The sequence below is a fragment of the Heterocephalus glaber genome, unplaced genomic scaffold, assembly GCF_053883595.1.
Source record: "Heterocephalus glaber isolate CG9 unplaced genomic scaffold, H.glaber_assembly_v1.0 deba00001461, whole genome shotgun sequence".
Taxonomy (NCBI): Eukaryota; Metazoa; Chordata; class Mammalia; order Rodentia; family Bathyergidae; genus Heterocephalus; species Heterocephalus glaber.
Genome location: NW_028258308.1, coordinates 40,240,873 through 40,254,471, shown reverse-complemented (window position 1 = coordinate 40,254,471; position 13,599 = coordinate 40,240,873). Strand labels below are relative to the sequence as shown.

The following is a 13,599-nucleotide window of genomic DNA, read 5'->3' as shown; positions in this document are numbered from 1 at the left end:
CTCCCATCCTCTGAGAACATTTTTATTAATTGCTGTAAGATTTCTGAGACACCTAAACAATATGGAGGATAGCAGGGAATAGCATGAGATTACCATGCATAGGGGATGAATGGTAAACCAAACTTTGGCTGATGTCATTGAGAACAACATAGAAGTGAGAGCAGAGATATGGAATATAATTTTTTGAAGTAGTTACTATCTTTTGGATTTCCACAGTGTCTCTTTCATTTGTTTGCATTGATGTGAGTCTTTTCTTACTTTCTCTTGGCAAGTCTGACTAGGAGCTTATCTATTTTATTTATTCTTTCAAAGAACCAGCTCTTCAATTTGTTGATTTCTTTTTATACTTTTTTTTTTAACTCAATTTCATTGATTTCTGCTCTCAGCTTTATAATTTCTCTCCTAAATTTCGGGTTGGGGCTGCTTTGTTGTTTTTTCTCAGGTATCTTAAAATTTCTCATAAGGTTATCTATTTCAGCTTGCTGTTTTCTTAAAGTGAGCATTGATTGTGATGAATTTCTCTCTTAGAACTACTTTCATAATGTCCCAAAGTTTCAGCAAGTGTTGCCATGATTGTCATTAATTTCCAGAAAATTTTTAAATTTCTTCTTTGATTTCTTCTATGACCCATTGGTGTTTTGGAGTATATCGTTAATTTTGCAGGAGCTTTTGCCTTTTCCAAAATTTCTTCTGTCGGTTTCTATTTTCATTGTACTGTGGTCTAATAGTATGCATAAGATAATTTCTATTCTTCTGTATTTACTTAAGCAGGCTTTCTGGACTAGTATGTGATCTATTTTGGAAAAAGTACCACGTGCTGCTAAAAAGAATGTATACTCTGTTGTAGAGGGGTGGAGTATCTATATATATATATCCATTAAGCCCATATGCTTAAGGATGTTGTTCAGCTCTGAAATTTATTTTTTTGTTTAGTTGATCGATCTCTTTGCAAAAGTGGGATGTTAAAATCCCCCACTATGATTGTGTTAGTGCTTATTTGGTCTTTTAATTTTAGCAGTTTTTGTTTAATGAAGATAGTTGCTCTAGTATTTGGTGCATATATGTTTATCAATGTTATCTCTTCTTGTCTGCTTACCTAGTATATAGTGACCTTGTCTCTTCTAATCAGTTTTAGCTTGAAGTTTACCATGTCTGATATTAAAATTGCTACCCTGGCTTATTTTCGGGGTCTTGGTGCATGAAGTGTTGTTTTTCATCTTTTAATTTTTTAGTCTATGAATCTCTTTTTGGATTAGATGAGTTTCTTGAATGCAACAGATTGTTAGATTCTGTTTTTTGATCCAGTCTGCCAGTCTGTGTCTTTTAACTGAAGAGTTGAGGCTGTTTAAAATTGAGAGATATTACTGAGATGTTTTGGTTATTTACTGTCCTTGCCTTCTTCATCCATTGGTGAATCCTTTTTCTGATTTTTGTTGTTGTTGTTTGTCCATTGACCTCACTAGTTTCTTCTTTGTTTTTAGCTGTGTCTAATTCATTGTTTCGAGAATATTCTTCAGTATTTTCTCTAGAGCTGGTTTAACACTCTTCTGTCTTCTGAGCTGGCCTTTTTCATGGAAATAACTTGTTTCTCCATCTATTTTGAAGGATAGCTTTGCTGGATAAGTTAATCTGGGTTGGAAGCTATTTGCTATTAGGGCTTGAAATACTTCACTCCAAGCTCTTCTGGCCTTCAGGGTTTGTTCTGAGAAGTCTGCTGTGATTCTTTTTTTCTTTCTTTTCTTTTTTTTTCTTTTGTACCAGGGATCGAACTTGGGTCCTTTCACTTGTGAGGCAGGCAGTGGAACCACTGAGCTAAATCCCTGGCCCGGGTCTGCTCTGATTCTAAGTGCTTTACCTTTATATGTGATTTCTTGTTTTCCTCTGGCTGCTTTTAAATTCTCTTTTGGGGTTTGTTTGGTTTTTTCTGGATATTGGGTCATTTATTAAAGATATACCTTGATGAGCTTCTTTTTTCATAATAATTATTTGGTGTTCTATAAGCATAGCTTACTTATATTTTAAACTCTTTCCTTATATTTGGGAAGTTTTTTTCCATGATTTCTGTAACCATGTTAGTGAATCCATCTGTGGTATCTTCTAGTTTTTCTCTAACTCCATTTGGCCTTAGATTGGTTTTGCTGTCATCTAGTAGCTGCTGGATAGTTTTCTCTTGTTCCCTTATTTTCTTTTGATCTGTTTTGATCTCTTTATCATAATTCACTATTTTGTCCTCAATATCAGACACTCTGTCTTCACACTGGTCATTTCTGCAGTGTATAAATTCTATACAGTTTTTTATTTCAGGTGTTTCTTTCTGACATCTTTTTGAGGATTCCATATCCTTGTTGAATCTGCCATTCAAATTTTGAACTGTTTTGATTAGTTTGTCCTGTTTTTTATCTATTCCCCAAAATTCACCATGGGTCTGTGGAGTAAAATTGCTGTGAACTTTTTGTTCATTTCCTCTTTGAACTCATCTATTTTCCTCATCCTTTCTAAGAACTTTTCGTAGATTTCTGCTATCCAGTATTTGTTTTCTTTTCCCTTGCTCTGCCTTTGGAGAGTTGGGGGATTTGGAGATTTTCTATTTCATTGCTTCCCCATTCTTCTATGTGTATTTGTGTTTATTTGTTTATAATATATATATCTTTTTTAAACTTATACATGGCCCCCTCTTTCTTCCCCTCTTTTTTTGAGTGTTACTGCACGTTGGGGACTAGAGAAGTGAGGAGTTTGTGGCTTCTATGAAGATTTTTTTAGTAGGATGTTGCCTCCCCGTGACTAATTTCCAGCTTTGTATGTCCAGTGCTAGTATTTACTCCTGTTTATTTACTTCAAATGATTTTGACTCTGTCTCTATATTTTACTGTAAGAATTACTTATGGTTGTAATCTACAGATTCAATCTTACAGCACTTCTATATGCTAGTCATTGCAGTTACACTTCCCCTTCTGTTCTCTATGCACACTACGACAGTTTATTATTTGTGATTGTTCTGCAGTGAGGTAGGTGAGATAGGGTGGGAGAATGAGAGGTGGTTGGATGAGGAGTGTTAAGACACTAAGGTGGAGTTTTGAAGGAGGGAATTAGGGTAGATGAGAAGAAAAGTTTTATGTGGGATCTGACTTTATTGGGGTACTTGGAGTTGAAGGATTTGTATTCAGAGTTTCCACAGGATATTTTGTGGGAGCAAGGGCAAGATATGGGAGAAAAGAGTGTTTACTTTGTGATTGAGGAAAGCTGTCTGTGGTTGTCAGATGTTGCTGATAGGGAGGACAATAAGGTAGGTAAAACGTGGAAGGCTTAGGATCAGGAGAATGGAGGAATAATACTAGAGAAGATAGGGGTGACTGAGTGGGCTAAGTATGAGGAATTTAAAAACTTGGACAAGGAGTTTACATGTTTGGAAAAAGAATCAAGAAATAATGTTAATAATATTGTCTTAGGGATTTGAGGTGAAGAAACTAGATAGGGAGCTAAGACAAGGGAGAGACGCTCAAACCTGTTAAATCAGAGCACACGAGAGAACAAATACACAAAAGTAACAACCTAATAAATTCAGGAAACCATAAAAGAACATAACATAACCCCACATTACTATGTAAATCAAGAAAAATACAAAAACTTAAACCTATAAGATGTCCAGTGGGAACACAGATTAAACATTCCACTGAGACATTACATATATAATTCCCAGTAGCTTCTTTGCCAGAGTCTGAATGCTCACACCTCAATACAGTGGTACCTCCGTTCATGAACTTAATTCTTTCCATGATTCTGGTCACAAACTGAATTGGACGAGAACCAAATCAAATTTCCCCATAAGGTCAACATTGAACCTAACCATTGAATTTGATTCATTCTCCGCCATTTTTGGAAGGATCCAGAATGTACTTTAATGTTAAATTGAGCACTTAAAACAGTAAACATAATACCACAATTATTAAAAATACAAGTGTTTTTGATTCACTTATTATGACATAAAAAATTAGTTTGGTACCAATTTGTTGCATTTATACCATATTGGGAGTTAGAACTTAGGTTTTTCAACAGTTAAGACCATTTAGGTAGTTTTCCTTTGTTTATCAAAAGATAAATACTTCACATATAAAAAGATATACCAGAATACATGCTTAATAAGTTCTTAAAATTTCCCCCAGTCTTTTAATTTGATTTTTTGTTTTTGGTACTGGAGATTGAACAAAATTTTTTATTTATAAATTATTATTTTGTTTTGTTTTAAGAGACAGGATCTCATGTAGTTCAGGCTGACCTTGAATTTCTGGCCACCCTCTTGCCTCAGCCTCCTGGATGCTAGAATTATAGGCATGTGCCACACGACCAGCTTCAATTTTACCTGTTTGGTTACTAATTACTTCTTAGACTACCACCTTCTATTTAAGACAAATATGATTTCTGGAAAGGAAGCATTTTTCTTTTTTGAATAAAATGCATAATACAAAAGGTTCTGTACAGATCATTTTAGAGTACTTATTCTTAATGAAAATAATTCGTAGTAAGAAGGGAGGATACTGGAAGCATTCATATATGTTAGAGCTCTAACATGTCTAAAGGGGTTTGATTTTTCAGCTCTATGAATATAACAATTGTGGGCCAGGGATTTAGCTCAGTGGTTCTGCTGCCTGCCTCGTAAGCACAAGGTCCTGAGTTCGATCTCTGGTACCCCCCCCCAAAAATATATATATATATACACACACACACACACACAATTGCACTAGTCATAACAATTTTTATTTATATTAGACTTATTTTGATTTCATATATGAAGGCCTGTTTCATTTTTACATAGAATACTTTATATTAGGCAGTTTAAAGTCAAACTCCTTCCTTTAAAATACATTTTTAATTTTTTTGTTTTTTTGTCTTTTGAGGCAGGGTCTCACTTTGTAGTTCAGGCTGGCCTTGAACTCACTATGTAGACCAGGCTGGCCTTGAGCTCATGGCGATTCTCCTACCTCAGCCTCCAGAGTGCTGGGATTACAGGCATGTACCGCTGTGCTCAGCCAAAATTTTTTTTTAATTTCTACAAATTATCTTTCTTTGTTGTGGTGCTGGATGGAATACAGAGCCTCATGCATGCTACACAAGTGCTTTATTATTGAGACACATCCTTGGCCCTAAAAGTTATTTTAAAAGTGTATTATCTTTAGAGTTGGGCATGGTGGTACATGCCTACAATCCCAGCACTATGGAGGCTGAGACAGGAGGATTGCCACAAGTTTTAGCCCAGCTTGGGCTACATAGTGAGTTTAAGGCCAGCCTGAACTACATAGTGAAACCCTGTCTCAAAAAAACAAAAACAAAACGAACAAAAGGCTGTTACCTTCATAACTATATACATGTTAAAATTTAATTTCAAGTTACCTATGTGCAGTAGGAAAACAAAAACCCCTACTGATCTTTATTTCTACAACAGACAGTTAAAAAAAAAAAAAGTAAGCATCAGTTTTAAGCATTCATTTTAAAGAATTCGTATAATTCAGCCAGTCTGTAAAGATTAGGTACTTCCAAAATAAAAGAACAGTGTTGCACTTCAACTAATTTTCTGCAAAACAAAACAAGGAGCAGAACTATTCCTTGTAATTTTTCTCTAGACTTTTTTTTTTTTTTTGGTACCAGAGATTGAACTCAGAACCTTGTGCTTCCGAGGCAGGTGGCAGAACCACTGAGCTAAATCCCCAGCCCTATTCCTTGTAATTTTTATGAGCTTTTTCCACCTCAGCACTGGGAATAGAACCCAGGGCCTCGTGCATGCCAGGCAGTGGCTCTACCACTGAATTATACCCCTGGCTATTCCTTGTAATTGTTTTCCCTTTAATTTTTATACTCATTAAAGAAAAATGGACAAAATATTTGGACACAGCCAGGGATTTAGCTCAGTGGCACCATGCCTGCCTTGCAAACTCAAGGACCTGAGTTCAATCCCGGGTGCTGAAAAAAAAGATTTGGTCACATCCCAGATGATATACAAATGTCAATGAACAGTTAAAATCTTGTTATAATTTGCAGTTCTTTGTTTACAACTAAGCATTTTTGTGTATCTTTAATCACTTTTTTGTGATTTATGTCTCTTGTCCATTTGTGTTTTACAGTATTCTTACCACTTGTTAATATTTTGTTTATTTCTGATTATACAAGTAATACATATTGTCTTGAAAATGTTATAATTAACAGTTCTAGCTGATGTTTCCCCTTAATACTCACCACATTGTTCGATCCCTGGTACCAAAAAAATAAAAAAATGATAATCACCACATCACCACCACCATCTTCCCTTGGTGCTGGGGACATAATCCCAGGGCCTGGTTCATGCTATACACACATTCTTATTACCAGTTTGGTACATGGGCCTCTAAATCTGTGTGTCTATCTGTCTGTCTATCTGTGTGTCTTGTCTGTGTGGAACATTTTCATGTGTATATGCAATAAAAATGAATCATACTATGGACCAGGGATTTAGCTCAGTGGCACTGCACCTGCCTGGTAAGCACAAGATCCTGAGTTCAATCCCCGGTACCAAAAAAAAGAATCATACTATTGTTCTATAGGAATTATTTTGTCTGTGTAATTGCTGCATAGTATGCATATATTATAGTTTATTTAACTCTTCCCCTGTGGAAGGATATGTGAGTTGCTCTTGGTTCTTTGAAGTTAGGATCAAAGCTTCAGACAACCTGCTTTTCTCTGTGAAAGTCTTCATCGTGTACCTATTAAGGAGAAAAATTTCCAGGTCACAGGAAGTGAATATACTTTTCTTTTAATGATCATTGCCCAGTTGCTCTCTACAGTAGTCCTTCCAATTTAAACCTCTGCCTGCCATGTATAAGTATCTGTGTTCTCTTCACCCTTATTAATAACTGCTGTTATCAAGCTCCTAAGTTTCTTTCCTGTTCCATAAATTACATCAGTTAGCATTTATCTGATTCCTAGTGAAGTTAAGAATTTTTTCATGTTTTTTGCAGTTATATCTTTCCACTCTTGGTGTGTATTTGTTTGAGACAGGGCCTCACTATGTAGTACAGGCTGACCTCAAACTCACAGCAATCCTCCTGCCTCAGCCTCCCAAATGCTGGGGTTACAGGTGTGCACCTCCACACCTGGGTGTCTTTCCACTCTTGTAAATTCATAGTTCATACCCTCTGCCTACTTTTACTTAGGCTACTTGAATTTTCTTTCATATTGATTTATAGTTCCTTATAAGTCTTGTTCTGCTGTCTTTGTTTATATACATTGTTATTTTCTCTATATGTGAATTTTCTATAAATAATACGTATTTCTTGGCCTTTTTTCTCTTTTTTTCAGTACTATGGATTGAACCAAGGGCCTTGCCATCAAACAGGGTCTAAGTTTCCCAGTCTGGATTTGAATTTGTAACCTTCCTGCCTCAGCCTCTCACAGTGCTGGGATTACAGGCGTGTGCCACCACACTGGCTTCTAAGCCTTTTTTTTTTGAGACAGGGTCTCACTATGTAGTTCAGGCTGGCATTGAACTGACTGTGTAGCCCAGGCTAGCTTCGAACTCACAGTCCTCATGCCTCAGCCTCCCCAGTGCTGAGATTAGAGGCATGCACCACCACACCCAACCCATCTAAGCCACATCTGTTGTATATTTTCCCATCTTTTTTTTTTTTTTTTTTTAACAATTGTTCCTTCTTTTTCTGTCATATTGGCTTTTTTTTTTTCCTTTAAATGTTTGGTACATTCACCAGTGGAGTGTTCTGGGCCTAAAATTTTCTTTCATTGGAAGATACTTAACTATACTTCCAGGTTTTTTTAGTAGTTTATAGAACTATTCATATTTTCCTATTTATTTTTGTGCCTAAGTTCTGTTTTTCTAGGAAACTGTCCATTAATTCATCTGAAGTTTCAAATTTACAAATAAAAAGGTAGTGATGTCCTTTTAATATCTTTTTAATCTTGTATTTGTAGTATAATATTGGTTGTCTTTCTCTTTATTTTTTATTACTCATGCCATAGATACTAGTTTTATTAATTTTCTCAAAGAACCATGTATTAGCTTTCCCACCCCTGGGACAAAATACCTGATGTTCACATCTTAAAGAAAGAAAAGTTTAGTTGGGCTTACAAGTTTAGGGGTTCAGTCCATGGTAAGGTGGCTCCAAGGCAGAAATGGGTTGGTGGAAGGACATGGAGGAAGATAGCTGAAGACAGCTGCTCACCTCATGGTAGCCAGGAAACAGAGAAAGAAGGGAGCTGCGGACCAGAATACACACTTCTACCTGATACCCCCCCAGTGACGCTCCTCTTCCTGCCAGGCTCCCCCTTCTAACAGCATGTTCAGCCAGGAACTCAACCATGGATAATCCACTCATGAATATAGTGCCGCCATGACCCACTCACCTTTCAAAAACCCGATCTCTGAACACATGAAACTTTGGGGGCCAGTCTACATCTAAGTTACAACCAAATTTTGTTTATCCTTCCTGGTAAACATTGATTTCACTTCATTCTTAAAGAATATTTTCATACAAGTATCCTGGCTTGGTAATTATTTTCTTTCAGCCCTTTGAAGAAAGCATTCCATTGGTTTTTTGTTTTTGGTGGTTTTTTTTGGACTGGGGATTGAACTCAGGACCTTGTGCTTGTGAGGCGGGTGCCAGAACCACTGAGCTAAATCCCCGACCCCTAGTCATATATTTTTAAATGCTACTTTTTGTATGTTAAATTATTTGTGGGGGGAGGGTGTTATTGAGACATGGTCTCACTTTATAGTTCAGGCTGGCCTCAAATTCCTGATAATTCTCCTGTTTTAGCCTCCTAAGTGCTGAGATTACAGGCGTTCAACTACCACACCTGCCTCTTGTATGTTAAATTCTTTTTTTTTTTCCTTTTTTTTGGTACCCGGATCAAACTCAGAACCTTGTGCTTGCCAGGCAGGCATGGCACCACTGAGCTGCATTCCTGGCCCCTGTAAATTTTTATCATGGCCCCTCCACCACCACCAGGGATCGAACTCAGGCCCCTGTAAATTCTTATACCAAACAGTAGAGTTTCTTTCCAGAGCAGCTCTTTGCTGCTTATAGCTGCTTCTATCTAAAAGTAGTATGCTTTCACATTTTATTTAATCTCTGTTTCTCACCAATCTTCCAGGGCAGCATCCATGTTTTTCATGTAAGGTACCTGGTAAAGATGTGAAGCGTTGTTCTGTTGGTGCTTGTGGGAAGTTTTATCATGAAGCCTGTGTCCGCAAATTCTCCACTGCCATCTTTGAATCAAAAGGATTCCGCTGTCCCCAGCACTGCTGCTCTGCCTGCTCTATGGAGAAAGATATCTACAAAGCAAGTAAAGGTAACACAGCTAAGGCCACACCGATCTTTTGTTTAAAGTACAGTGGCAAATATTATATGAAGTACATTATTATAAACAATTTTGGATATCTCTCTTCTCTAGGTTTAAAAGTTCAAACTCTAAGAGATAACATGTTAAGTAGGAAATAAATTCCAAATTCAGACCAAGAGAAGAAAATTCCTTAGGCAGGAGCCATATTGAGGGATATGATTGTCTCTCCAGCATTGGAATAAACTTTTCTTTTCTTTTTTTTTTTTTGTACCAATGATCGAACTTGGGTCCTTGCGTTTGCGAGGCAGGCAGTGGAACCACTGAGCTAAATCCCTAGCCCTGAATAAGCTTTTCTTTACACAATCTCTAAATGATTTCTTTTTAAATTTTTTTTTTGGAGACAGGGTCTCACTATGTAGTTCAGGCTGGCCTCAAACTCATAGCAGTGCTTCTGCCTCAGGCTCTGGAGTGCAGGGATTATAGGCATGGGCCACCACACCTAGCCCTCTAAATAATTTTTAGGCTTGTATTTAGGAACTGTATAATATAGGAATGGCAGAGCCAGCCTAGTAAAGAAAGAAGTGTTTGATTATTGCTATAAGTAGTGTCACAGGGCAACCAAGAAAAGCCCAACTCCAAAAGTCTCATATCCAGCCGGTGCCTTATTGTACAAATGCCTTTTTGTCTCCTTTTTAAACAGGACGCATGATGAGATGTTTGAGGTGTCCGGTTGCCTATCACTCTGCAGATGCTTGTATTGCTGCAGGAAGCTTATTTGTGTCCTCCTACATTCTCATCTGTAGCAATCATTCTAAGCGGAGCAGTAATTCTTCTTCTGCTGTAAATGTAGGCTTTTGTTTCGTTTGTGCCAGAGGTGAGTGTCAGTCCTTTCTCTTTATTTCTCTTTCAGTTCTTTGGCAGATTTCTCTATTAATATGAGCTTTAGCATTAGGAGAGAACCCAGGCTTTCTAGTATAATCTCCTATCCAGTGCTGAATTCCTTTTTATTATATTCCTGATAGAAATCACCATTTCTAGCAACTAGTCACTTTTATATTAGACATCCAGATTGTTACAGTAGTAGTTCTTCTATTAGCTAGGCTAAAAGCTGCATTGAAAAATATAACTTAGAATTACAGATAAATTCATTGTTTTTCTATTTGACTAATTTTCTGTTAAAAGATTAATCTGTTCCCTTTTACAAAGTTTCTCTGTTTGAAGTGGATCCTTCCCCTGTTGTTATCATTAATCCAAAATTTTCAACTGATTGAGATTTCACTTGGAAGCCTAGACTAGCACATTTATTTTTTGATTGTTTATGTTGTGTTTCATAATGTTTTGCTCTGGCACTGAAAAGGCCTGATGGGACACAGCCAAGGCAACATATGTGGTGGTTTAGTGAAAAGCCGGCAGTGCAGACTTCTTAGTTGCCAGCAGTTGATACTTAAGTCCACCAAGACATTGATCAGCTGAGAACAATACCACGTCCCTGAGGGCAGTCAGTGAAGCCGAGTGTGTGGTACACATAAAATAGGATGTCTTCAGCTGGCTGTGGTGCAGTGTGTAGCTTTACCTAGGTTGTATGATAATGAAACTTTTTTTTAAAGTAGTATTATAGAGGCCAATTAATATCCCCAAATACTGTTTTGTTTTGTTTTTTGTTGTTGTTTGTCTTTAATATAAGTGCTTAGTTTCCTGAACTTACTTTGTTGTAAAGTATTTGAAAAAATCTAAGGCATAATTACACTTGTATTATAGACTATACTTAAAATATAGGCTTTTTTTCTTGTTTGTTTTTTGCTTCAGGAGACAATTTGGTAAAAATACTATAAAAATGTTTTTAGAATTCAGATAGAATGACAGATCTTAGGTTGTTTTAGCTTTTGTATTCCTCAGTTTTTAACAAACAGCTTAGAGGAGAGAGGTAGTAGAAGATTAAATAAATGGCAGTCTTCTGCTAAGTGGCTGCCACTGAAGTGAGCAGCTGTTTTTCTTTACTAGAGCAGTTACCACTGTATACTGGTCTGAGGCCTGGCTGGTGCATGGAGGATTGTGCATTGTTACAGGTAACAGAAAGGATTCAAATATGCAGATAATAATATAAATAAATAATAAATAGCCATCACTAGTGCCTTCCCATCTTCCCTTTCCAAGGAAAGTAATGATAGGAAAGAATTAGTGAATTATCAACTGAATGTCTAGCTTTAAAGACTTTTAGACAGATGAGTAGCGGTGATAACATAAAGCTTTTTATCATTTTGTAAGCCCTTTCTATTCTTCCATTCCTAGGCACTTCTGCTGACATAAGCACATATAACTTAGCCAATATTTTTGTTTTGTTTTGATTTTTTAAAATAATTTAATGAACATTTTGAACATTAAGTTTATAACTACTGTGTTGGCTTATTTTGGGGGGTATAGTCTAAATTCAGTGCCACTAGTATATTAACCAGTATTTTCTTTTGTTGTATTTCATTCACTAAGTGGGAACTTTTTTAAACAAGTATTTCAATTTAAGAGTAGATAGAAATGGTTCACTAACAGAAACTCTAGTCATTTTGTTAAATTTAACTTATATCCCTTGAATAAAATCTGGGGAGCCAGGGATTTAGCTCAGTGGCATGGTGCCTGCCTTGCATGCACAAGGTCCTGAGTTCGATCCTTGGTGCAAAACAAAAAACTTGAGAAAAGCACAAATAGGGGAATAGCATGTTTTAAATCAGAATCTATATTTACATCTTAGCAATTTGACAATATTTTGAAAGATTTACTGTATTTAAATGCCTATTTAAGGAAGTTTATATAATTCACGAATATTTTAACTGAAATTTCCTGAAATAAACAGAAACTTATTTTCCTTTCTAGCATTTGGTAAAAATTTATTCTAAATATATCAGATGTTGGGATTTGAGAAGGTTTAAATCAAGTCTTTTGAAAGTAAATAATGTGTGTCTTTCTCTAAGTATTGAGATCACCTTTATATGTGGAGGTGGTACTGAAGATTGAATCTAGGAAGTGCTAAGCAACATCCTCAGCCCTTTTTATTTATTTATTTTTTATTTTAAGACAAGATCTCACTATGCCCAGGATGAGAGACCTAACGTTAATCCATAAACAAAAAGAGATACACAAATTATTTATTTTGATATTAGAAAACTTCACTTATTTTGCTTATTCTTTTCTCATACAGAATTTTTTCCTCCTCGTAATGACTTTTCTTCGTTCTTGGTTATTGGGTGTTTAATGTCATTAAGCTACTTCTTAAAGATCAAAATATCTAGAAACAGTTTGAGTTTTTAAAGTTTAGGGACCTCTCTCCCCCCACAGCTAACCTGAGGCACCAATAGGAGAAGGTGAGTCATTTGTCAGTGTAGTTTGTTATGTTTTATCTTTTCCCCCTGTAGTGGGTGATATAAAATAAAGGTTACTTAACATTCTATGCCTTTCTATATAATGGTAATTTAAAATGGGGCCCTACCCATAGTTTAGGATTTTCATTTTAATAGTAATAATAGCAATTTATTTTGCAACTGTAAATCAAACTCTACTGGACACTATTTGAAAGAATTGTCCTAAGAGGTTATGTCCCCATTTTATATGGATGAGCACAACAAAGCCCACATTAAATTATTTATCTGTGACATGAAGGGATCTTCCTTTGTTCGTGATTTTTCTTATTTCAAAGCCTAGGATTTGTTTCTTACATTACACCATGTCCCTCTATAAAATATGCATAATTTATTTCAACATTAGATCACTTTTCTTAGAAGCTTCTTATGTTATTAGCAATTTTAAGTCTCATCTATCATCTGGTTCAGACATTTCTTGACTCTGCTTCAATGGAGAGCAGCATCACATGAAAATAAGCCTGACAGGAGAAAGTAAATGGTAACCCTTTGAAAACAGAACACTTCCCACCTCTCAAAATGATCTCTAAATGAAAGTGCTGGTGTGATTTGTGCTGTAAAGTCTTAGATTGTTATAAACTGGCTAGTCACCAAGTTAGAGAAGTCTCCCCTGGTCTGTAGTCATGGGTCCAGAAGTGAGTTACAGGTGAATTGTGAACTTAACTAAGGAAAAGGGGAGAGCTGGAAAGAAGGGGTCCCCAAGTGTGTCACAGCAGATCTTGTGTTTTCCTCCAAATAGGACAACTGTATCGATAGATCAAAGGGAATATATCTATAAACCTTTAAGTTGGTAATAACTATACTGTGACAGGGAAAAATTTTTTTTTTTTTTTGGCACCGGGGATCAAACTCAGGTCCTTCCACTTGCGAG

At 36.3% G+C, this 13,599-nt stretch overlaps 1 protein-coding gene across 6 annotated transcripts in view; it reads left to right on the top strand.

The window, feature by feature from the left end:
- The window catches only part of Nsd3 (nuclear receptor binding SET domain protein 3), a 130,569-nt gene that overhangs the window by 85,198 nt on the left and 31,772 nt on the right, over positions 1-13,599 (top strand). For all 6 annotated transcript variants that reach the window (XM_013076069.3, XM_004855352.4, XM_004855349.4 and 3 more), the window contains 2 exons: positions 9,133-9,330; positions 10,022-10,195. In XM_013076069.3, coding sequence (XP_012931523.1) covers positions 9,133-9,330; positions 10,022-10,195 — 372 coding nt within the window. The remainder of the gene's footprint in view (positions 1-9,132; positions 9,331-10,021; positions 10,196-13,599) is intronic.